A 24,579-nucleotide genomic window follows, 5' to 3' on the forward strand; every position below is an offset into this window, starting at 1 on the left:
GCGTAGAACGATCACTGGCAGCCACTGTAGCCTGCAGTGCAACGCTCCGAGCCAATATCAATATACCGGATTAAACTAGATCAACTTCCATAAGGGCTTCGCACTCACGGTTTTATTTTATATGCAGCTCATGAACGTCCACGCACCCCTGTGTTCGTGTCACCGCGTGTTCTGTGAACGTCCAAGACGCCAGACAAGTTTTTAATGGGAGCAGAGCACGGGGGCCATTTCTGCGCTTCTCTGTCTTGTTGTGGTCTTAAAAATCCAAGGATGGGCTGGTGGCGGGCAGCAAGTGACCGGCTCCTGGCCTGAATTTTGTCAGGATCTGGTGCAATGAGCCTAGCTGGTCTGCCAAACAACTCTGCACAAAAATGGCTTGCTTGTTTTCTCTTCCCAAGTATTTTTGGAGGTGAAATGTAAGTGTTTGCTTTTAATTAAAGGACATTAGTTTTATTTATGCAGCACCCAGTGTCTTTGTGTGTGTTTGTGTGAGGTCCTCAGGACTATCCATGCAGGGATCACAACTGTAGTTTATCCTCTGTACTCCTCCTCCTGTTCTATCGCTTCTTGCTATTTTCCCCCCATGTGAATAGCTGAGATGCTTTTGTCGAATGGTTACCATAGTTACCATTTAATTTTTTATTTTTTTATAAACAGTCATTCCCACTTGTACTGGAGAACTGCCTGGCCCTCTTCCTCCAGCTGCCTTTCAGCCCTCCATTTTCTCGTGAGTGTGTTGTGGAGGTTGTGCTCTGCAAGAGAGGCAGGGTTCAGGTTGTGTGTGTGTGAAGTGTGTTGGTTTTGTTGTTCTGGGACTCTTCTACACCCCCCCTGCCTCACCTTCACCAACAACTGCCTAAACGTACTGTTGGGTAATGAGAGAGTGAAGCTGATACCAAAGCCACACATACACAGTGACACACAGTGACTTCCCAGCTGTCCTGAGAATGTCGCACATCAGAACTTGTTAAGAGCCCCCTCACTTTCCCCCAAACGTCGTCACAAACCCTGATGGGCCCCTGCTTCCTGTGACACTGGCCAAGTATTCCCGATGACAAAGGGAGGCTGTGTTTTCCGCGAGCTTTATTACTGTGTGTGTGGCTTTGATACAGTCCTCTTCTCAAGAACCTTTTGGGAATCTTTTAGATTTGATACTAAATAAGACAGAATAGTGTTCAGTTTAAGTGAAATTAAACCACATTAAATCACTTGACCAGGCAGGATCTATAAAATGAGCAACTAGGGAGGGTGTGCAGCAGAACACATAGTAATTTCTGTAAAATTTTATCACTACAGCACCAGCCATCAGCCATCATGGTAGTCTGTGTAACCATGGTAACATGCAGAAAGGATTTACAATAGCTATTTTTTTTTATATCATTAATTAGCTAAAATATAAACTGAGTGCCGTTGTTAATACTATGGTAAGCTACCATTGTATAAGTGGTGCAATTCTCCTGTTTTTTTACCACTCGACCCAAAGTGGTACAATTTATGATTACTGGGACAGTCCCCCAGGAGACACTTGTTCAGGGACACAATGGTAGTAAATCGGGTTTGAACCTGTGATTTTAATGCTCTTCTGGTTCTTCAGGAGAGAGTCTTGCCCACTAGGCTACTACCACCCCAATTAGCAATGCAATTTGTTTTTATATTTCTTCAGTGTTTTTCTTCTGAACGGGGTTTGCTAATATAAAATTTCTTTAACCTGAAAAATGTGTAAGAGCACACTCTCATACTGGTGCAGGGTGCGTCACATGAACCAGATCTGGCGAGTTAAATGAGGCGCGTTCCTGCGTTTAACATTTGCTCTCAAGTTTGGCATGTTCTCTCCAATTAAAGCGATCTTCTCACAGATACTTCCTGACTCCTTGAGTTAGAGTGTAATGACGCCTCCTGTCCTCATCAGTCCAGGTTTCAGATGGCAGGGGTTGGTGTGGCTTATTTCCCCTTTATATTCTGCTGATGACCGGAATCCCTTTAACCGTCTCTGTCCCCAGATGATCAGTAATGGATTGCTTTATTACTACTGCTTTATTACTCATAATTTGGCTACCCGAACACTGTGCAGAGCATCCAGCTCCAGAATTCCCCTGGGCTTATCATAAAGTCTGTGTACCAGTGATTAACAGCTACGTTAACACGTCGCCTGTGAATCATTAAGAGGAAGGGACAGGACGAGAACTTTCACAACAGCCAACTCCCAGAGTTCCTGCTCCAGTCACCACAGTTGGTTATTATATATGGTTATTGGTGTTGTGGCTTTTGTTCATTTCGCTTCTAAGACAGATGGGAAATCATAGAGGATTAATAATACATGTACCCCAGCTGTCTAGATATCGAAACCTAGAAAAAAAAGCCCAAGCCGCACATGCCGCCACAGTAAACAGTGTATTTAGGTGGAGTCGAGCTGTGTCTTATGATGAGTAATATCCTCGTTTCCAATGATTCAGTGGCTGTACTTCACCTTACTAAGACGTAGCAAAAGGTGGAGTTGCTGATACGTTCTGATATATGATGATGAAATGCGATTGATACAAATTGAAATGTTAAAGTAATTATTCATGATTGAGTCACTTTCCATTTTATTTTAATGCTTCATTATTGTACCCCTGGTTGTGACAATCTCGTCTCTGGTTTTGTGTTTGTGTCTGTTCATCACAGTTGGGGAGTTATGGTGAATCCCCAGTAAACGGTGTGGAGGTTTCCCCGCCTCGACAAGACGGTGGGACGCCAGCTCATTGCTTGCCTGGCAACCGAGAAATGCCCTTTTGTTTAAAAGAACCAGAGGGGAAGCTTTCTTGGTTTTATTGACCCTTCATAACCCCCCCGACCTTTCAGAGGGACAAGGGTGGTGTTCACAGCCAATATGCAAACATGCATCACACTAGCACCGCCACCATTTCACCCCTGGTCTTGATTCGATTGATAACAGTTTTGTTTTGCATTTCGGGCCTCGAGACTTCCCGTTGAGTCACACGTCCTACTCTCTTTAGGGGTGAGAGTGTCCCTCTCTTAAGCATTAACCACCACGGGTGCGGGATTAAGGGGGCTTTACTTTGGCAGGCTTCCCTTCTCAGCGTCTCACGGACATCAGTGGCTTCTCCCACACTGTTTTAATTAGGCTGTGTCACCCAGATGCTAATTATCGCCTGTTAAGCATTAACTCTTCATCCAGACACGCTTTTATAGATCAGACTAATGCATTTTTAAAAGTGCTGGATCTCCGTTTGATTAGGTGAAAAGGTCTTTGCATTTTGATGTCGATATTTTCTTATTTTATTTATTTAGTTGATGTTTTTTTTTCTCTCCGGCCTATCAGTAAAACAGTTGACACATGAAAGTGTGTGTGTGTGTGTGTATGTATCGGTGCTGAAACCTGTATAGACTTTTAATGCAAGTATGGTAGCCTTTTCTCTTATACATTTTGATCTTTGAATGAAAACTGGACAGCACACACACACACACACACACACACACACACACACACACACACACACACACACACGCGCACACTTACACAGTTTTTACAGTTGAAAGTGAAGTGATTTGTCATTGTGAAGCACTTCAGCACAGCACACGGTGACACAACAAAAGGTTCCCTGCTTTTAACCATCACCCTTGGTGAGCAGTGGGCAGCCATAACAGGCGCCCGGGGAGCAGTGTGTGGGGACGGTAGCTTGCTCAGTGGCACCATACACAGGTCCGCCACCACTGCCCCAGTGTAGACCACACAAGCAGGGGACTACCCCTGCCGAGCTTGAACCAGGCACCATCAGGAGGGACATGTAACAGGTGACCTGCGCTGGGCCCCGGCCGCTGTGTGCGTTTTTTTTGCTTCAGACGTGCCGTAAAAACAGGGTGAGGCAGATTAAAAACAGGCCAGCCAATGCCACTTGAGAGGGCTGTATGTGTTTTCTTTATTAGACGGAGGATGGCAAATGAGTGTGCGCTGCCATGGCCGGTTTAACAGTTGTGTTAAACTTTGGTTTGTGTGATGTGACATTTGGGTGCTGTGAACAAAGCTGCCGGTTTCTCTCTCAGGCGTAAATGTGGTGAGGCGGTCACACACTGCTCACAAGAAACCTTGTTGGGACGGGGACACACAAGTGTTAAATCTCTGTGAAGCCTTCAATAATGAACATGAAATCTTTATTATAGACTGGTGTGATTTGGCGAAACACAATGTTGTTCATTGTGTTTGAATATCTGGTGCAAAATCACTGCAGGTTTCTGCGGCTTTTCTGCTTTTGTAAGGAACCCTTCCAGTGTGGTTTTCAGTGGTCGTACGAGGGGTAGGAGATCATTGTTTCCTGTAAATTGAAGTGGAAGCAGAAAGTGCCCTGTGAGTAGACAATGACTGACAAGGGTCAAATAGTGGAGGGGGGGAAAGAGGAAGGAAGGAAGGAAGGATCAGTCTGTGAGAATCTAGCATGTAGGGGTGGGTGATATCGAAAGTGCTTGCTTTTTTTTTTTTTTTTTTTTTTTTGTGACTTGCTCCACCTGTGATGTAGTAAATGACTATATTGTGAACATCGAGCATAAACTCTTAACACTATTGTTAAACAGAGAGCAGTTGCTTTGCTTCCCTGTCCTGTCAATGTTTTGTACTGGAATAACAGCGGAGAAAAGAAATGCACATGGAGGCAACTTGGCTCTGGTGGAAAATGTGGCTGGTTTTCACTTATCCTATCTCCGTTTAACGTGTGTGTGTGTGTGTGTGTGTGTGTGTGTGTGTGTGTGTGTGTGTGTGTGTGTGTGTGTGTGTGTGTGTGTGTGTGTGTGTGTGTGTGTGTGTATATATATATATATATATATATATATATAGCTGATATGGCTCAGTTAAAAGACTAGGTCTAGTTAAAGACTCGTTGATGCATGTGTCTGTAGAAGGCTGGACCCGTGCATTATTTTGTTGGGCCAGCCACCAATAAAAGCTCCTACAAACGGGCACACGACAATCAGAACCTAGACCATGGAGCAATAGACGGTGGTCTGGTTATAATCACATTCACGTTTATTCCATTAGTGTTGCGTGCTACGGCTTTGTTTTTGTTTCTGTAACCCGATGAACGCTGGAATAAAACCATTATCCCGGAGACTGGGTATTGTTCGCTTAAGATGTTTGACTCTCTGAGATATTTTGAAACTGTGTGCCTCCATCCTCTGGTTCCTCTACCTCTTCTCACTCCTCTTTATTCCTGGTGACTCACGGATAACATTTTCTACTCCACGCCGGCTTCACACAACAGAGTAACTGAGGGAGTAATTTGTTAAAAGAATAATTTACCGCCACAGATGCGGCAACAGACGCAATTTTTTTTTTTTTCTTCTCTCGTTCATTTGAAAGCCTTCATTTTATTTTCCAATTTATCTCCCTGCTCTTTGTTTCTGGCATGTTTTGTAGGGCGGGTGCTCATTTTGGGATCTGCTTCTCATTATCGCTGCAGTCCGCTGTACAGTTTGTTGTGTCAGAAAAGGAATGGAGAGAGGGAAAGAATGGATGAGTGTACAGGGAGGACGAGGTCAGCAGTGCGGAGTGTCCAGTCAGGCAGTGGCACATACAAAGGCGCCCTTGTTCTGGCCTGAAACACACACACAGACACACACACACACACACACAGGCATGTGGAAACATTGGCTATGAATGGGTTGAGGACGTCCATAAAAACAATCAAGTGCCACTGTTCTGTTGTGTGTAAGTGCATTTGGCCTTTTTGAGTTGAATTGTTCTCACGAGTGCCCTTAGCTCCTGTAAGTACATGTTGGGTCATGTGACCCCAGTTGTGTGTGTGTTTATTATTTTTCTCTTTTTTTTTGCCTGAAAATATGTGTGTCTTGATCCTCCTAAGCCTGTGGCTATTTTCCCGGCCACCGCCAGTCACCCGGTCGGCCTATTGGTTGTGCAACGTTTTCCCCGCCTCTCCCTCTCAGTCTTCCCGTTTGGTCTCTCTTTATTTATAACGCTATTTTCCAGCCCCCCTTCGCTCCGTCCGTACCAAACATTTGTCTTTCAGTTTGCTCAGCAATGACCTAACTTCACAAAGAGCGAGGGGCTGAGGGCGGGACCAAGCTGGGGAGAAGATGGCAGACGGGTTGTCTCTGAACCTTTACAGTTGTGTCCAGTTTCCATGGTCCGTTTCCCCTCCTTTCATCCCCCCAGGAGCCTGGACTGAGTTCTGCCGCTGTGGCCCCACCTGGTCACCACAGATAACCGACCGTAGCAACAGTGCGTTTTACTCTGTGTATAAAGAGGGAGATCCCTTTGTTTTCCAGCACTGTTTACACTCATTTAGTTCATTATGGCAATGGGTAGCATTCCTGCTCTGGGAGAGTGTGTGTGTGTGTGTGTGTGTGTCCTCTTTCCTTTTCCCTTCACTGTTTGTTCAGAAAGTCAAACAGAAGACACCCGTGGGAGGGAGGAAGGGGGGGGGGGGGGGAGAGAGGGAAGACAATTTGCTCGACCGGTTAATTAACATGTAACACTGTGTGCCACCCAGCAGGTTTTTCGGCGGGTCCTGGCAGTGACCAGACATGCCAGAGCAGAGAGCGGGATGGCATCTGTTTTTTTTTTTTTTTTAGTTTTACTGTGTTTTTCTCCCTCCCATTGGAACCATTTTCCCCGTTTGAAAATCTGCCCTTTTGATGGGTTCCTCTAATTGCAGAGTGATTTGAACTTCATCTGATGAGCTGTTACACAACAGGTCTCCCCTCCCCCCTCAGCTGAGTTCAGACGTGCAGACATGTTTTTGCCGTCGCTTAATGGCAGTCTAGGCGTTCCAGCTTCCTGCTGAGAGGGAGCGAGTGAGCGAGGGACTCTTCCCTCTTCCTGTCTGCAGGAAGGACACGGAGGAGAGAGAGAGAGAGATGAGGCGATTTCCCGTGAAAAACGCTCTGGAAGGGCCTGTGTGCGTTTGCCCGTGAGCTCGGGAATGGGCCATTACGTCGGGACGGGAGGAGATTCGGCGAGATAAAATGTGGAGCACCTATTTTTCGCTCGACATTTCCATATCTCACACATCATAACCCGCCAGCACTTTTTTTTTCTCTCTCCCATCTCTCTCACTCTCTCTCACACCTCTCTCTCTCTCTTTCTCTCTCTCACACACACACACACACACACACACACACACACACACACTCCTTCATAAACCACAGGAACAGGATGAAGGTACATGTTCCACTGCACTCCCATCTCTCTCCATCCAGGAAGGTTGTGTTCTGTGAAGCATGACTGGCCGTTGGGCACACACACACACCCTCACACACACACACCCACACCTCCACACCTCAGTAACTCTGTATCTGACAGCACACCAGAGCAGATACCTCGGCGGGCACAGACCCTCATTCCTGCAGGGTAATAAGGGTCCGTGTGCCCGGATGCAATGGCAGACCTGCCCATGACTGAGAATGAGGGATACGTTTATTTATCATCTACTACCTTGCTCTACTGTCTAGTTTTCGTATAATTTTTTCCCCCACCTTTACCTCCCTTATGTTTCTTGCTTGAGTTCTGTTTATTATGTGTGCTTTTGAGGGTAAAACTTAATTTTTTTTCCTTTTCTCCCTGTCTTCCAGTCTCTGGCAGCCAATGCGGGCACCGGCTTTGCCGTGGTGGAGCCTCAGGTGGCCATGTTCTGCGGGAAGCTCAACATGCACATCAACATCCAGACGGGGCGCTGGGAGCCTGACCCCTCTGGAACCCAGAGCTGCGTGGGAACCAAAGAAGGCATCCTGCAGTACTGTCAGGAGGTGAGATGGGCGTGGCTTTGGTGTCCCTTTGAGTTATTTCTGTGTGGATGTCTTGTGACGGTCATGTTACCTGGTCAAATTTAGCCTGGGTTGTTACCAAGCTGCACTCTGGGTCATTTTTGGTGTACACATTCACCCTGTATTCATAAACTCTGTACTATACTTTTGGCACAATTCGCCTCAGTCCCATAACGGGGTCAGAAAATGTGCCTTCTGATTGCAATTAAAAAGAATGATTTTTAATACACACAATTCATATTTCTCTTCTGTTGTAAAAATTGGCCAGACTGTAAATTTCAAGATAAAGTAATTCCCTCCGGTCATTGAATATTAGTTACTATATCTGGAGGTCGTTTGACTTTTGTTCGGTCTTGATTTTCACCAAATAAACATTTCTATTCTACCTTTCCTCTTTCTCCCTCTCAGATATACCCTGAGCTCCAAATTACCAATGTGGTTGAAACCAACCAGCCAGTCAAGATTGAGAACTGGTGCAAGAAGGACAAGAAGCAGTGCAAGGGCCACGCCCACATCGTGGTTCCATACAAGTGCTTGGGTATGTTCCTGTGAAAGAAACGTTTAAGCCCCGCCCTCTAACCCACGTCTGATTTTCGAAGTGTATCCATGCTCCCGACCCTAAATTATCCCAGCGTCTGTTTTGAAACTCATTGTGGTGAAACTATTTCTATGCTCTGTGTGTGTGTGAGAGAGAGAATGCTGGCCACTTTGTTAGGTACAGCAGCGTTACCGATGCGCTTTAAGTGTACGGTTACAGGCTGTAGACCGCAGGCCGTCATCCAGCATTCAGGCTCCGAGATTCTGTTCAGAGATGATGTAGGTGTGGAACAGTTCTCAACACAGCAGTGACACTGACGTTGCAGCAGGGTGTTTGTGGTATGTCAGGCCAAGCAGCGTGGGTGAGACACACACACACACACACACACCCCAGTGTTGGTGCTGTTTAGAGTGGTCCACCAGGAACTGAGGGCCAGAAGATGCCCAACCGACTGATGCATGACAGACGTGGGGTAGATATGGAATGTTTGCAGGTGAATGTAAAGTAAATTCTGGCTGGTGTCCTTCGACAGGCTTGTTGGGACCAGGAGCATCATTATAGCTGAGCTGTGGCTGTGCTGTAATAAAGCCGAAGCTTATTTATTCCCTCGGCCAGACAGCGGCTGTAAAGTTGGCGTTGATGTGAGGCGAGGGTGGGGATGGAGGGAGGTCCAGGCCGCCGGTTTTATTACTCCTCATATCACCGTGGAGGTTCTGCCATCCAAGCCGCCCCGCCGCCAGGGCTGTTTTACTCAGTAATTGGCCATGACAACAGGGTCATCTCAGCGATATTAACTGTCAGAGTTGGTAAAGTCCCCCCCCTCTCTCTCTCCATTCCTGCCAAAGCCACAAGCGGGCATTTTGGGAAAGGTTTCTACCCTTGTGACAGGGTCTTTTTTAGTGTGTGTGTGTGTGTGTGTGTTTCTGTCTCTTTCATTTCTTCCTCTCGTGTCGTTTTCCCCTCATTCTCTCTTCCTCTTTCGGCTTAACAGTTCACTTTTCAGCATGTAGAAAAACACCCTGACAGTCCCCCGCACGTGTTTCCCCACATGAGTAATCTACGTCTTATTATTAGACCTTTTGTTATTTCTCCTCTGCTCTCTCCTCTCCTCTGGAGTTGTGGCGCTGTGTTTGTGGACGAGAAAATCATTAGCACAGTCAGCGGACTGTGAAATGGCCTGACAGGCAGAGGTTCCCAGAGATGGCAGCCTTTTTTCCTTCTCTGTTGGCCGTCTGTTGTCTGTAGGTTGTGGGGTGGTTTTTTGTTGGAAAGAGCTGACATAACAGTCCGGGTAGTCGCCCACAGAGCGCGAGAGTGTGCGCGCATGATCACGTGAGCGAGATTGGCAGATTGGCAGCGCGACCGCCCGCTGTGTCAATACATGGGCTGTCTTTGTCAAACAAGGACTAGCTGGGACTTTGTCACAGGATGAAGCTCTGGCTCTCATGAGCCTTGCACACAGACCCTCATCACCAATCCAAGCCCAGGAAGCTCACAGGGTCCTAGTTGTGGCATGTGCTGTGTTGTATTGTCTGTAGAGGTATTAAAACAGCAGACAAGGAAATGCACTAAATAATCAATCAAGTTTCATTTGTATGTCTGTCTAGGGTGCATGGTTTTGAGGGGTGCAAGATCAGAATATGGACAAATACCACCGTGCTTAATATATTGATACTATTTCTTTATGCACAATACTGCATGTAGAAATGTTATGAACTGATATTGTTGGCAAAAGTTTCTTCTTTTTTTTCCCTAATCGAACTCTTTGACTTGCAACAGAATGCAGCAACATTAGCAGTAAAGCTCAAGCCACCTAGACTCTGCCATCAGCAGCAACCGCCACATTTATAACTGCGCCGCTGCGTTGCCACTATTTAATTAAAACTGCACGTTCACTTCAGCGCCTGTAATTAAATGAGCTCATTCTGACGCTTTGTCGGATGTGCAGTCGGCCCTTTGTGCTTTTGTAAAACGGCGCGTTGACTTGCACTTTTTGTCCCCTGTAACATCTTTTTTTTTTTTTTTTTTCCTCCTGTCTGTTAGACTTGCCTTCGTTCTTTTATCCGATCTGATGAGCGTCTCGGGTTGCTAAAGAGTGACTGACTGACACCAAGAGAGATACAGAGCGACGTTACTGACGGTGTAGCGTTGCGGTGAAACCCTAACATTGCCTGTGACAGGAGGAGATCATAGGAGAGAAGGAAGCTAATTACATGAGAGAGCAGTGAAGTGCGGGGTCGCAGGGCGTACTCAGCACCAAAAAGTCGCAGCGAAAGGCCACGTCGAACCTCCACTCATTAAAAACCACCGTGGTTGGTCCCCGTCAGCTCATTTTCCCATCAGGCGCTGCTGAGCTGGGTGTGCCACAGCCGGTCAACATCATTAATCTCCTCAAATATCAGGCCCATCTTCACATGGGCTGCATGAGCCGTACCGCCAGGCCCCTGATTGACTGTCAAGGCTGTCAACGGTTTTGAAGAATGCGATCAATTAACGCTAAAGGCGGAGTCAGGTAGAGGTCTGCATTACCTCAGGCCCGGCTGCAGCATTGTGCAGCGCGTGACAAATTTTCCCCATTAAAGTCTGGCAGGCAGACGGCCAGAAAGACCACTAACATTGTTCGACGTTTTCCTTATAAAATTTTATGACGTCTTCTGAAAAATGCTCCGGTGATTCGTGAGTCTTCCAGCTTCCTTTCTTTTTTTTTTTTTTTTTTTTTCAACGTTGCCAGGGCCAATTATAATACCTGAAATAAACCATCGTAAGCAATACAGCGTAATGGAACATTCCTCTCATTATTAACACAAAACCGTGCAGTTCACAACAGCATCGCTATTGCTTAGAAAACATAATAGCACCCCTTGACTGTGTAGTAAGTGGACCTGGAGTAAAGTGGTCCTGTGATGTCTAGCTTGTTCTAGAAATTTGTGCTGTGACGTTCTTGAGCGTTCTTAATATGATGATTAATGAGAAAAATGTGCATCTCTCCGTACTGGCCCAGTACCAGATTTATGTGCCGCAACTAGTACTTCTTTTCCTCCCTGGATTATTGGAGTTATATAGCGCGAGGTTCCAAATTGTGTGGCTTTTTTTTTTTTTTTTTCTCCTCCCTTCCCACTGGCAATTCCTTTTGCAAATAATGTTTTAATCGAATTGTTGGCCTTTTGATATTTGAATATAGTAGTGCTACTTGAATGTGTGAACATAGGTGCAATAATGACCACTTTTAGACTATTTAAGATTTGACATTTTTAGATGAATTAAGATTTGAGTGATCTTTTGTAACCAGAACCGGCATGCGTCTTGGTTTTTGGTGTAATATAATCCTCTGAAGAGTGAACTGTTTCCCATTTCTGATTATAAGGTTAAAAGGGAGTGGAACTGTACAATATTTTCAGGTATGTTTGTGTGTGTCTTTCAGCTTCTTAGGTCAGGTGAATTATGGGCCAGTTAAGTGAAACCTGGGAAAACAAAGGCGACAAAGAGACTTGGAGCAGGGAGTCAGTAGTGAGATGAATAGCCCTGAACAGGCTGATCATGTCGTGTTAACGGATGTAGGTGTGAAATGCCGGGGCTATGAGAAGCAGTTAAGTGTTACATACAGTCTAGAGACACCCACTCCTGTTCAGCCTTGAACAATAGCTCTACTGATTCAGATTCCCCCCCCCTCTTTCGCACTTTTTCCTTTTCTCTCTCCTCTATGCGTGTAATCCTTGCCACATAACGTCTTTGTCAAGCAGCAGAGGATTATTTTCTAGAATTTTAATGATGTCTCGAGTCAAGTGGTCTGGAGGGCTGCTGTGTATTGAAGGAATTTGTTCATTGTGTGTGGCCGAGTATTAAAACAATCAGAAAATATTCATCTCATAGGGTTTTGAAAAATATTCATATCGTTACTAATATCAACTTTTGCACAATTCTATTATCCAAAAATTCTGTGCTGCGATGCTGCTCATGTAATAGCCTCATGGGCTTGCCTGCCAACCTGACCACTGGCATGAGCCGCAGGGGGCAGCGAGTGTGCCCATGTGGTTCTTTTAAGCGGTGTGGAGGTGCCACCGAGGTCCCCTTCAGCATTGTGCGTGCACCTTGGGCTCCATTCATGGCTGCCCACTGCTCCCTCAAGGGGTCGGTTAAATGCAGCGAGCGCATTTTGCTTGGTGTGCTGTAGTGTGTAACATGTGACTATTAATCACTCTCACTTTCATTGTGTAAAATGACGACTTACTGGTGCGTGCCCAGGAAGTACAAAATGTTGGATTGTCCTTGTGCCTTTAAAAAAAAAAAAAAAAAATGTGTTTTTGTGTGTGTCTTGGAAGAGGAGGGGTTCGTGGGGGTGAAGAGCAGCTGTGCACACGGCTATTTCCAGCGCTCTCCTTTTTCTCCTACCCTCTCATTTTCCAAAATGCTGCCTATTCGTCTGCCTTTTTCCCCCTCTCTCTGTCTCTCTTCCACATCGCACTCTATCTGTCTTTGACTGACTCGTAATGTAGGCCGGAGGAGCCTGAAGCATGCCTTGTGGTGAGCGGTTAAATGAGCACTTACGAGAGCCTTCGCTGTCTTCTTTTGTACATATTTCTTTACCTCCATTATAGTCTTGCCTTTAAATACAGCCTTTTGTTTCCATGCCCCCCTTACCCTATCCCCCACCTTTTGTCTTTTTCTTGTTCTTCCCTGTCTTTGATCTCCTCGAATGTGTGTGTCTGTTCCTACCTAATCTCTGCCGACCGCCACACCATATGCTGACCAGGCTGCGCACCATATTTCACATCAGATGTCTGATGGAATCCAGGGTCTTCATTTAATCAGGACCGTACACTTGACTTCATTCACTCAGACGTTGGACACGTGTCAGTCAGAAAACAACATTAGCACAGGCTAATGTGTGTGTGCCAGGATGGCGTTCTGTCCCCGCTTCCACGACCAGCTGTTGAAGTGTCACTCGCCCCCTCCTGCAATTCCACTGTAATTAAACACAAAGCATCAGACGGCCATAAATTATTGAAGCAGGCCCTGTTCTTCCATCCCTCATCAAATATTCCCTTTTATTTCTCTGAGAATAGACCATGCTCCTGTTGTTTTAGCCGGACCTCTTGTGGGGGCAAGAGAGTGGGCGCTCCCTGACGTTTTGACCTGCTTTCGTTAACATGGAGTGTCTGTGTGTGTTGCAGTTGGTGAGTTTGTGAGTGACGTGCTCCTGGTGCCAGAGAAATGCAAGTTCTTCCACAAGGAGCGCATGGACATGTGTGTCAGCCACCAGCAGTGGCATGGAGTCGCCAAGGAGGTAAGACGACCTCGGACACAAATTATGGCTTTTTTTTTGTGCATCTCATTTTATTTAACCATCTAATGGACTCTTTAGTCGTACAAACAAGATAGGACTCGGTTGGCTTGTGCTCCTTTGTATTAGTGTTTTTTTTCCTATCTTTCTCACAGTCCCAGGGTCCTCTGAGGCCACCCGGTGTAGTCCTGTAATCAGATTAGAGCCCTGGGCCGTAATGCAGCTAATCCAAAGGCCCTTCTGTCCCAACTCGCTGTCCCAGAGCTCCGCTCAAGCCACAACTGCGAGAGCAGCATGCCCGGCCAACTCACCTTCTGTGCCTCTGGCCACGGCCCTGCGCTCCCACACCTGCAAGACTGCAGCTTCCTTTCCCCCACTCAGCCTTTCCATCAGATCAGGACTCATGCGATTCTTTGTCTTTGTGCCCCCCTTCTCAACTTGGGGTGCTGTGAGCAGACTACAAAGTGCACGTGAAAGTTATTCTGTGAAAGCAGATTAGGCAAGATTGGGAAATGAAGGGAACAGAGCTCTTGTTTTAATAATTTTGACACTCCCTCTCTGTAGATAATAATGTAGGGTGGCTTTACTGGCATATTTGATACGGACTATTATAAAAGTAAACTGTCATCATGTTGCTGTTCCCTCTCAGGCCTGCTCTAAGGGACGTATGGTGCTGCACAGCTATGGCATGCTGCTCCCCTGTGGCATCGATAAGTTCCATGGCACCGAGTACGTCTGCTGCCCCTCCTCCCGACCTGAAGAGCCCGTCCCTCCTGCCATGGCCTCTCAGGAGGAAGAGGACGAAGATGAGAACGAAGAGGTGGACGAGGCCGAGCCGGACGATGAGGTCGTAGAGGACAGGTATGTTCACAGCTGGAGCGTGTTTTTTTTTTTTACTGCTGTACCTGTGTGTGTGTGTGTGTGTGTGTGTGTGTGTGTGTGTGTGTGTGTGTGTGTGTGTGTGTGTGTGTGTGTGTGGTGTGTGTGTGTGTGTGTGTGTGTGTGTGTGTGTGATGAATTGCAGCGCTGCACTGTTCACCTCTGACAGCAGTGCTATTCGCTTTCATTAATCAATGACAAACTCAACCCCCAACCCTGCAGCGAGGCCCCAGCCAATGAGCAGCCTACGCAGAAGGGGGACACTGCTGAGGAGGAAGATGAGGATGAAGACGAGCAGGAGTACCACTATGTTTATGAGGATGAGGAGGATGACCGCGATAGTGATGAGAAGCTGGACAAACAGCAGAAGGCCAATGTTGTTGAAGACCAGGTTGATGAAAAGTCCTTGCAGGAGGTTAAAGGTCAGTTGGCGGTTCATACTTTTGAGGCTAGCATAAATGTCACCACACGTTCATGGTTCATTAGCACCAAATCACCGGGATTAATGACAAAAGATGCTTTTGTTAATCAAGTTTACAAGGGGAGGAGCCCATAACAGTGATTTGCATTTGCATAAGGGCCACTGGTCCCAGAGCACAGTAGGTGGCCGGAGGGTCTAACTGCTTTCCCCCGGCAGCTGTGTGCTCCTTGGAGGCGGAGACTGGCCCCTGCCGCGCCTCCATGCCCCGCTGGTACTTCGACGTGGAGCAGAAGAAGTGCGTGCGCTTCGTGTATGGAGGCTGCGCTGGCAACCGTAACAATTTCGACTCAGAGGAGTACTGCATGGCCGTGTGCAAGCGCCTGAGTAAGTCTGACGCCGCAGAGGAGCAAGGGCGACTCTCTGCCACTATTGCCACGCACATGATGTAAGCAAACCCGCTAACCTGTGCAGAGAGAAGCAGCCCCCCGTCTGTGAGACATTTTCATGCTTCACATGCAGGCACCCATTTCATTACTATTTAATCTCTGACACACTTTGCCTGACGTTTTCCAGCCTCTGTAGCTCTCCTTCCATGCCCCTGACAGATTAAGAAAAACCACTCGCTCTCGCCTTTTCTCTGTCCAGCCCTTCTGTGGTCCAGTTACCTCCGCTGTCTTCCTATTTGTCTTTCTGTCTGTGTGCTGCAACAGCTACCTGATCTGTAGTAATCGTTTTTTTTTAAATGGAACAAAGCCTCCGTGGATGAAATATGTAGCTTTTTGAGGCATTTTAAATGACTAATGCCTGTCCATGTTGTGGCCAGAAGCCCAGTACGGTGTGCTCTTCTGTAAGATGCATGATGTCACTTCCTTTTGTTGGACTGCAAGATGGCAAGAATAACATTTGGACTTTCGGTGCAAGACCGCGTCTCTCGAAGGTACCAATTTATCGCGACGACGTGACCCCAATCTCCAGTGTGACCTTAGACTACCCAACACCCACTGTTACACTGAAACGCTCTCATCAGGAAGAAATCGAGAAGAAAGATGAAAGGGACGTCAGGTGACAAGATAACTGGATCTCTGCTGGCGTGAAGGGTGAAGCTTCGAGCTGAACCGTCGTGTGAAATCGCTCTAACCTCTCTCTCTCTCTCTCTCTCTCTCTCTCTCTCTCTCTCTCTTTGTGCCCCTCTGTGCTTGGTCTGATAACTGCACCCCCACCTCCTCTTTGGCCCACGTGTCTGGCTGTCTGCTTTAGCCGAGTGTCTGTCTGTCCTTGAAGACACTTGTCTCGGATGCTCAGCTCCTCCTCCCTCACCGTGTTTATTGCTCCTGTCTGCAGTCACGCCCCCCACCCCCCAACCCACCGATGACGTGGACGTGTACTTCGAGACTCCGGCCGACGACAAGGAGCACAGCCGCTTCCAGAGGGCCAAGGAGCAGCTGGAGATCAGGCACCGTAACCGTATGGAGAGGGTGAGTGCAGGTTAACAGAGGGATTAAAAGAAATTAATATTTGGTTACTCTGTGTAATAGGTCTTCCTTATTTAATCCAGATGCAATAAACTAACTTGGGATTTGCGTCGGAGTTTACATGTCAACTCATTGTCTCCTGTCCATCATCTGACCAATTGAAAAGCCCACAATTTAGGAGAGACGCCATACTTCATGCTCCCTTTTCAATTCCTTCTTCAGGTACGGAAGGAGTGGGAGGAGGCTGAGCGACAGGCTAAGAACCTTCCCAAGAGTGAGAGGCAGACACTGATCCAGGTGAATCTTGTGTCGCATATAATTCTTCCTACACCGCTCGATTAACACAACACAGTCCAAGGGAATTTTTTGGTAAAAGAACGCAGCATGCAGTGTTTTTGTGTTTGCAATGGGACTGTGGGAGTTGAAGCAGGTGCAAATACATGTATTTGAATATGTTTCCAGAGTTATAAACAACAAAGGAAGAGATTTTCTTTGCACTACACAATTTAAAACAAGAAATGTTTCCTTTTCTGTCCATTTTGCAGCACTTCCAGGCCATGGTGGAGTCCCTGGAAGAGGAGGCAGCCAGTGAGAAGCAGCAGCTGGTGGAGACCCATCTGGCAAGGGTGGAGGCCATGCTCAACGACCGGCGTCGTCTGGCCCTGGAGAACTACCTGGCTGCCCTGCAGGCTGACCCACCCAGGGTAAGACCCCCCGCTACCGCCAGATTCATGGGCCTCATTCTGAAACCACAGTCTCTCAGTCCCTCGGCACTCGTCCAGCCGGGTGATTCGGTTGCTTAAAATAAATCACTTTGACGAATAGAGCAGCTCTCCTGCTGCTACTCAGACCTTTTTAACAAATCATTTTTCACAATCCCTCAAATGTTTTTGTGCCGCTTGTCCTTCCCTGGTTCTGCTGTTTGAACGTGGCCCATGCTGCAGTGGTAGCTTTGAAGATGCCCTGTTTTAATGCTGTTATCTCTTCTTTTCGCACCACCCACCAGCCCCACCGCATCCTGCAGGCCCTGAGGAGGTACGTCCGTGCTGAGAACAAGGACCGCCAGCACACCATCCGCCACTACCAGCACGTCCTGGCTGTGGACCCTGAGAAGGCTGCCCAGATGAAGTCTCAGGTCTGCTCCAGTGGAAAACACAGCTTCACATTTGCAGCCTTCACCATGATCACTCTCTGACCAGTTACATTGAAGATGGCGAAAACCAGGAAGGTCAAAATACATGTGCAATTATTAACCCTCTGCATTCATGCGGCTCACAAATTACGGTTGTGGCAAGCTGAATGAATGGCAGCATGAGGTTCGGTAGTTGCTTTAGTAAGGGCTGAACGACGAAACGGGAACACAGGAATAGTGTTAGCCCTGGAGCTGCATGACATGAGAAGACAAATCCAGCATCATGAGAGCACGGTCTGCACAGATTCACCACAGTGCCATGTCGTTTCGGGTGTCCAGTGCAAGTGTCCAGTGCAAAAAAACAAAAGAAATGCTAGTTCCAAGATAGTCTAATTTGGTTTGTTTGGATTAGTTGGAATTCAAGGCAAATTCTACATATTTTTGAAGTGAACATTTTATTAAAAAAAAAAAAAAAAGTGCAGTGCTTGCTTTATATAACATTTTTTTTTTTGGTAGTGAGGTAAGTACTCTATTTCAGCAAATCCCCTCTCATCCCTGCCAGGTATGAGGAAACGGGTCAAATCAAATCCCTCCCCTCCAAAGCAACATCTGAACATGAAATGATATGTAGAGGTGGTGGTTTTGTTGGTGCAGGTTATTTTGGGGAAGGCACATGATTGCCATCTGTTGCTTGCTCAGGGGCACTGCACTCATGTGGTGAGTCAGCAGCGCTGCAGATCACGACCAGTTTTAGCAACAAGCCGGAGACAGGAATTTTTCAGAGGAGGGTTATGAAGTTCTGCTTGCGGTGGTGCTGTGTAGAGCTCGATAATCAGCTTCTACAAGCATCCCGTCACCGTATTTTCAGAGAAAAAAAACGGTGGATTGTACCCTATTGGTTTAAATAGAAACAATAATGATAAATCTCTAAAATGTATAAAACATTTCCCATTATCAGGAGCGTGTTCATATATTTATAATTAAATGACCTGATATCTTATTTTATCTTGTTTTTTTTTTTTTTTTTTTTTTTTTTTTTTTTAGTGTGTGTCAGTCAAACTGCATTATAAATACAATGTAACACAATTTTTTAAAAATAAATGGTAACCAAAAATAAAAACATAAAAAGGAACTGTGGAAATGCGATCACATATCTCATAAACTTGCATGATGAAACACCACAGTGGCTAAAATTATTTAAAGTGAACTGCTGAAATAGAAATTAAAGGATTATTAAAGGATTATTTATTAAAATTTAAAATGGTGGGGCATTTAAAGGAGAATAAGAATAGATGGAAGAGGGATAAAACCATGAAATAATCCTCTGGATTATATAATGCTCTGCAATGGTTCAAACCAGAAATCAAATGACCAGAAATGATTTGTTGTGCAGGTGATGACCCACCTGCGTGTGATTGAGGAGAGGATGAACCAGAGTCTCTCTCTGCTCTACAAGGTGCCCTACGTTGCTGACGAAATCCAGGACGAGATTGGTAAGTATGAACCGTAAGATCCTCGAGAGCCCACATATCAATACGCACAGACAGCAAATCTATACGTTCAGGCTTAAAGGCCATCATGCCGGAGTTTCCTGTCTGGCGCTCGGCTGGGCCAAAATTGCTTGCGCCAGCAAAACAGAGCAAATGAAATTGTCGTCATTTTTAACTCTGGCACCAAGGCGGGGGCCGAGGGACGACGGCATGTCAGCGTAATTACAAGAATTCCGAGAGCTTCGATCCTTTGTCTGTAAACCAATTACTTGCGAGATGCTGTCGGAGAGCGGCGCGCTCTCTATTTCGGTCTCCACGTATGCCAGCGACGCGTAATGGAGTCTGGCTGTGCACCACTTCGTCGCGCGGGCCTGCTCGCTCCGATTAAGCTGCACCATCCCACACTGCAGCTCCGGCTGCCCTCTTGGTTTCGGGCGAAACGTTTCCACGTTCTCCGTTCCGCCATGTTTGTGTCATTTATGAAGGACAATTTTCTGGGGATGTGTGAGTGTAGATGAAAGAAGAGTGGAGGCGCTGACAGAACTGGGTCGTGGAGGCCCTCAGACTGGTTTCTACTGGAGATGTGAGGAGATATCGGGGGTAGAAGCTCTCTGAGGAATGAGCGCTAATAGGGAGTTCAACTTGTCTATGCCACTTGTCAACTCGGCAGAGACATTTCGGCAGGATCTCTACCATATTTCGAGCGTTTTGTAATTTCTCGTTCAGCTGAGATTTGTCAAAGGTTTCTTGAAAGGCTCATTATTGTCACTTTCTGGCTTGTGTTTTTTTTTATAGATGAGCTCCTTCAGGAGCAGAAAGCTGACATGGACCAGTTTCTGTCCTCCATCTCCGAGTCGCAGCCGGACGTGACCGTGTCCTCAGAGGAAAGTGTGGAGGTCCCAGCCTTCGAGGGCAAACCCTTCCGTCCCTTCCAGGTCAACTCGCTGGGCTCCCACCCTGAGCCTGAGGGTAAGCAGTGAACGTTTCACGCTCTTGTGCGCAGTGTTGCTCAGTGGGCCCAGTTTTCACTGCGCAACAAAAGACGCCATGTGCTACGTCACGTATGTCTTCAGGATAAACGGGTAAAAACAAAAAGGTCTGCTTGCTAGTAGCTCACCTAGGCTTTTTTGTTGCTAGGTAATAGTTTCTAACACCCAGTTGGGGTTCTTATAAACAGAGGTTACAATGGGACTATCTCATAGAAATGATTGGCAGCGCCCTGACAGGATGTCCACTCCCGTCCTCTTCTGTTTCACTCTGATTTCTTTGCTCCTAATAATATACAGTTCACAGGTTATCAGCAGACCTCACAAACACATAATTCCATGAATATAACATTTATTCGAAATAATTCCAAAAGTATTTATATAATTCCTTAACATGCCATGTGAGGGTAGCCACACTAAGCAGTGAGGAGCTTGAAAATAATGTCTAATATTTGGAAGTGAGGTTCAAGCCCCCCCAAAAGATCCCTCCAAATGTGCCAAGCGGCCACAGGCACACGCTTATCTAAGCCAGCACGATTCCCCTCAGCTTTGCCTTCAACGCCGGCCCATTTGAAGTCCCGTTAAAAATCACAAAGCCTGCGGCTGTCTTGCCCAGTTGGGGCCAAGCGCTTTGAAAAGGCTTCTCACAGCACAATCCTCTTCATTTTCTCCATCCTGTGTCACATGTTCCTGCCAGGCGGGAGGGAGGAATGATTTTTTAAGACATTTAAGGGCGAGCACAAAGTGGAATGACGGAACACCGGGGGAAAATTGAGGCAGAGTGCAAGGGAAATCACAGGCAGACATGAAACAAACCCATTAGTTGCCCGTAAGGGGCTTTAATTGCAGTGGGACGGTCCTGGAGACGCATTCCTATTTATTTATTTCTTTTCGCCCCTTTTGATTTGTTCAGTTTATCTCTTTGAATTTGGAATCGGTATCCTCCCAGCAGGAGTATATTTTCTTTCTCGCGCTCTCTCTCGCTCTCTCTCTCTCTCTCATTTAGCACAGCTTGATAATCCTCTTCTCACCTGGGTTTCTCTCATATTTTTTTCTCTCCCTTTTTTTTCCTCCTCTCTCTCTCCCATTTTTCTTCTTTTCATTTGCGCGATCCCAATGCCTAGGCGATCTGTCTGACTCCCCACGAGCCTTCAAGAAAGGTTGGTGCCTTTTGCCGCTTTCTTCTTCTTTTTCACTTCCACCCTGTCTGTTCTCCTTCCATTTCCCAAAATGTTCTCTCTCTCTCTCTTTTCCCCTGTTCTCTGTACATGACGGACCGTTTCATTTACCCCTCTGTTCCACGTGCCACATTGCAGCTGTTCCTAACATGCAAAACCTTTTCTATGCCGTGGTCCTGTCTAGCAATACATCTCTGCGTTTACCGTTTATTCTTTTCATAAACCATGATTAGAAATGTGCATCATCATAAATCCACCCATTATGATAAATTGCTCTGCGATAAACCCGCAGCCAGTGAGGCTAAGTGCACAACACAATTTTGCACTAATTAGCTTGTTTGTGGCATGTTAGGAACCAGCAACCTTTTTGTTGCTCTGTTTTGTCTGTCGTATCCGCAGTCGTCCTGCTCATTGGTGAACGTTTAGATTATTTTTCTCCTTTCCCTCCTCAAAGCTCCATATTGTCTGTACTGGGAAAACTGGGCCTGGCTTCTTTTGTTAATTAGCTGCTTCGGAGGGAAGCCGGGCCCGCCGTTTAGTCCAGCGCGTCGGCCCTCCCCTCTCCGCTCCGGACAGCCGTCGTCAGCTTCTCGGCGCAGTCGTCCAAAGCGCGCATTTACCCAATTATTCCTCCTCCCCCTCCCTGCTTCTCTCATCACTCTACACAAGCCAGGAGAGCTTTGATTTAACGTTCCTGCAGACCCGCAGCCAAGTTTAAATTGGCCTCCGCCGTTTTCACCTCGCATGTCTGCGCGGTCCAGACATCATCCTTCGTCTGATCTTGGTTTCACCTCATGGACCTGACACTTTTGTTGCTTTTTTTTTTTTTTTTTAATATTCGTTCCCAAATAAATCCACATGGTTACCTTACTATTTTTAAATCCCAGAGCTGTTTATGTGCGTTTGCCACTTTATATTCTGTAAATATGATCATCTTTGTGCTTGTGTAGAAGCTAGTGGAATGATGGTCAGTTTGAATCAGCCAGCATTCTTGTTGGGCGAGGAGGGGCATGAAGATGCTGAAATGCGACCTGTACATGTTTTATAGCCCTTACACATCCTGGTGTTTCTCCAGGGTAACCATTCCCAACCGACTGGCAGATGAGCGTAGGAGACGCGACCTTTTGGTTCTAACTTGGCTGCTGCTCATGCATCCCTACCCGCTCTGTGAGTGAATGGTCTTGCCCTGACTGGCCCGGCGAGTGATTCAGTAGCGGTGGAGAATAAATAAAGGTGGCAGGTCCTCTCCACCCACCTCTTGGCTTAGAGGAGTCGATGGAGGCTGAGGAAACGGCCGCTTTTAAAGCCCTGGTCACTGCACTGCGAAGAAAACCCAAGTCCAAACACTGAACTGCCTCTGCTCAGGCAGATACCGTGACTGCCGAGCCGTGGAAAGTACTGCTCTGCTCACTCGGCTGCATCGCTTCTATTAGATACTCTGCCCAGTTGTCTGGGATGTGTGTGTGTGTGTGTGTGTGTGTGTGTGTGTGTGTGTGTGTCCGTCCGTGTTCGTCCGCACAGTTCATTTACTCTGCGCACAGACTTCACGCTTGACAGCTGCACCATTGCGTCCCATATGCTTCTGTGTGCGTGAGTGACCAACCCTGTGGCTCTGACCCCCTCACAGGCTCTGGCATGTCAGGGCTGGACGGGCTGATCGGTGCAGAGGAGAGAGTTATCAACAGCAAGGGCAAGCTCAGCGACAAAGTGGTGAGTGCCCCCGTCAAGCCAACGCCAGCTTCTGCTTTGCAGGTGACCGGGGAGACCACCCTTTACCGTTACTCCCGGATCCCCCTACCATGCTATCATGCCAAAACTGTGCAAAAAGAAGTAACTCCACTAGAACTGTTTAGTTTCATATGTACATATAATTTCCATTATAGGCACTAAATTTTATGCCCAACTACATTGCATGCCCTTGTGTTTAGCAGTTGCATTCTGCACACGTTTGTCTTGTGCTTTCTGAATGGATCACTTGTGAAGTGTTGCATGACCTTGCATGAAGCTCTGTGCCAGTCTGCTGTGTGTACTAACCGTCAGAGTCTTGCTTTGTTGAAAACGCCGGGATGACAGAAACATCAGCGTTGCGAGCAAAACACCTGGACGGCAGGACTTTGTCTCAGCAGCCTATGATGGTTTTGTCATTTTTTTAAATTTTTTTTTTTTTTTATTCCTACCCTCCCGGTAAACCCACAATTTTGACAGGTTCTAGTTATGGAAGAGCTAATGGTTTGGCTATCCGAATAGTTCGGTGTAAAAAAAGCATCTGCAGTATTAACTGATGTTCTTCACTCTTTTGTCAGTACACAGTATTGACATGCCGCATACCAATATTACTACTAATAAAGTTAAATTACCACACACACAAACACACACGTTATGCAATGTAACCTGGACTCCCCTGTCTGTGTCGACAGGTGATTGATGAGTCACTGGATGTTAAAGAAGTGGTATACAGTGCAGAGAAAATCAGCGTAATGCATGATGCTGACATGGTGAGTATAGTGCCCACTTGTGGCCACTGTGAAGAACTGCTGAAGATTTTTTTTTTTTTGTTTTGTTTTAAACTGAGGCATAACTGGATGGGAGATGATAGTTAAACTGACCCACGGCCTCCGTTCACACTGTGTAGCAGTCACGGTATGATTAGATGCACTGGTGGCGCGCTCCCTTATTTCGGCACTTCTTGATACAGACGACCCGTATGCACTTTCACTGCATGGTTGCATGGTTGTGTGACTGTATCGTACGTTCACACAAATGGTTGCACAGCCTCAACATTTGTGTGATTATGGCAAAGCATTACCTGCTGTTTGCCTAAATACATTCAGTTAAATAAGTACGCCAATGTATTATTATTTTTGATTCCCATATCCCATCCAAAAATATATATTACTCTTCTTATTTGATATACTGTACTGTGCATGTTTTCTTTTCTTACTTGACCATGCAGTTTTGTAATTTTTTTTATTAAGTTGTAGTTTAACATATTTCTGTAATCTCTACAATTATTGTTATTAAAGTAATAAAGTAAAGAAATAATTAGTGTGTTATGGTCCATTTGTTAGCATGCGTTTTGGTGAGATATAATCAAATTTAAATTGTTTTGTCTGTATAAAATTTAGAACCTGTTTAGACGCTCATTCTAAATTGCAAATTGCATTTTTTTTCCTTTATTCTTTCCCTTCTATTGAACACTTTTGTTTCCTACCAGGACACTTACCGTCCCCTCGGGGAAGAGTTCAGCTTTGGGAGCAGTGCCCTTATTGGCTTGCTTGTAATCGCGGTGGCCATAGCAACAGTGATTGTGATCAGCCTTGTTCTGTTGAGGAAGAGGCACTATGGCACCATCACTCATGGCATTGTGGAGGTGAGTTACAGCTCACATTGTTCACAAGAAATAAGACTTTTGGGTGTTTGGGAGTCAGT

The 24,579-nt window shown here is 46.3% G+C and overlaps 1 protein-coding gene across 5 annotated transcripts in view; it reads left to right on the forward strand.

Annotated features, from left to right (window-relative positions):
• The window catches only part of aplp2 (amyloid beta (A4) precursor-like protein 2), a 40,680-nt gene that overhangs the window by 14,416 nt on the left and 1,685 nt on the right, over nt 1-24,579 (forward strand). The window contains exons 2-17 of one of the 5 annotated variants that reach the window (XM_028961664.1): nt 7,582-7,755; nt 8,182-8,311; nt 13,483-13,595; nt 14,242-14,453; nt 14,694-14,893; nt 15,109-15,276; nt 16,234-16,367; nt 16,587-16,661; nt 16,910-17,068; nt 17,371-17,499; nt 18,890-18,989; nt 19,782-19,955; nt 21,097-21,132; nt 22,778-22,860; nt 23,568-23,645; nt 24,365-24,520. In XM_028961664.1, the coding sequence (XP_028817497.1) occupies nt 7,582-7,755; nt 8,182-8,311; nt 13,483-13,595; nt 14,242-14,453; nt 14,694-14,893; nt 15,109-15,276; nt 16,234-16,367; nt 16,587-16,661; nt 16,910-17,068; nt 17,371-17,499; nt 18,890-18,989; nt 19,782-19,955; nt 21,097-21,132; nt 22,778-22,860; nt 23,568-23,645; nt 24,365-24,520 (2,121 nt within the window). The remainder of the gene's footprint in view (nt 1-7,581; nt 7,756-8,181; nt 8,312-13,482; nt 13,596-14,241; nt 14,454-14,693; nt 14,894-15,108; nt 15,277-16,233; nt 16,368-16,586; nt 16,662-16,909; nt 17,069-17,370; nt 17,500-18,889; nt 18,990-19,781; nt 19,956-21,096; nt 21,133-22,777; nt 22,861-23,567; nt 23,646-24,364; nt 24,521-24,579) is intronic. The other 4 variants (XM_028961669.1, XM_028961667.1, XM_028961665.1 and 1 more) reach the window with 4 other exon arrangements.

Source organism: Denticeps clupeoides, chromosome 19, assembly GCF_900700375.1.
Source record: "Denticeps clupeoides chromosome 19, fDenClu1.1, whole genome shotgun sequence".
NCBI lineage: Eukaryota > Metazoa > Chordata > Actinopteri > Clupeiformes > Denticipitidae > Denticeps > Denticeps clupeoides.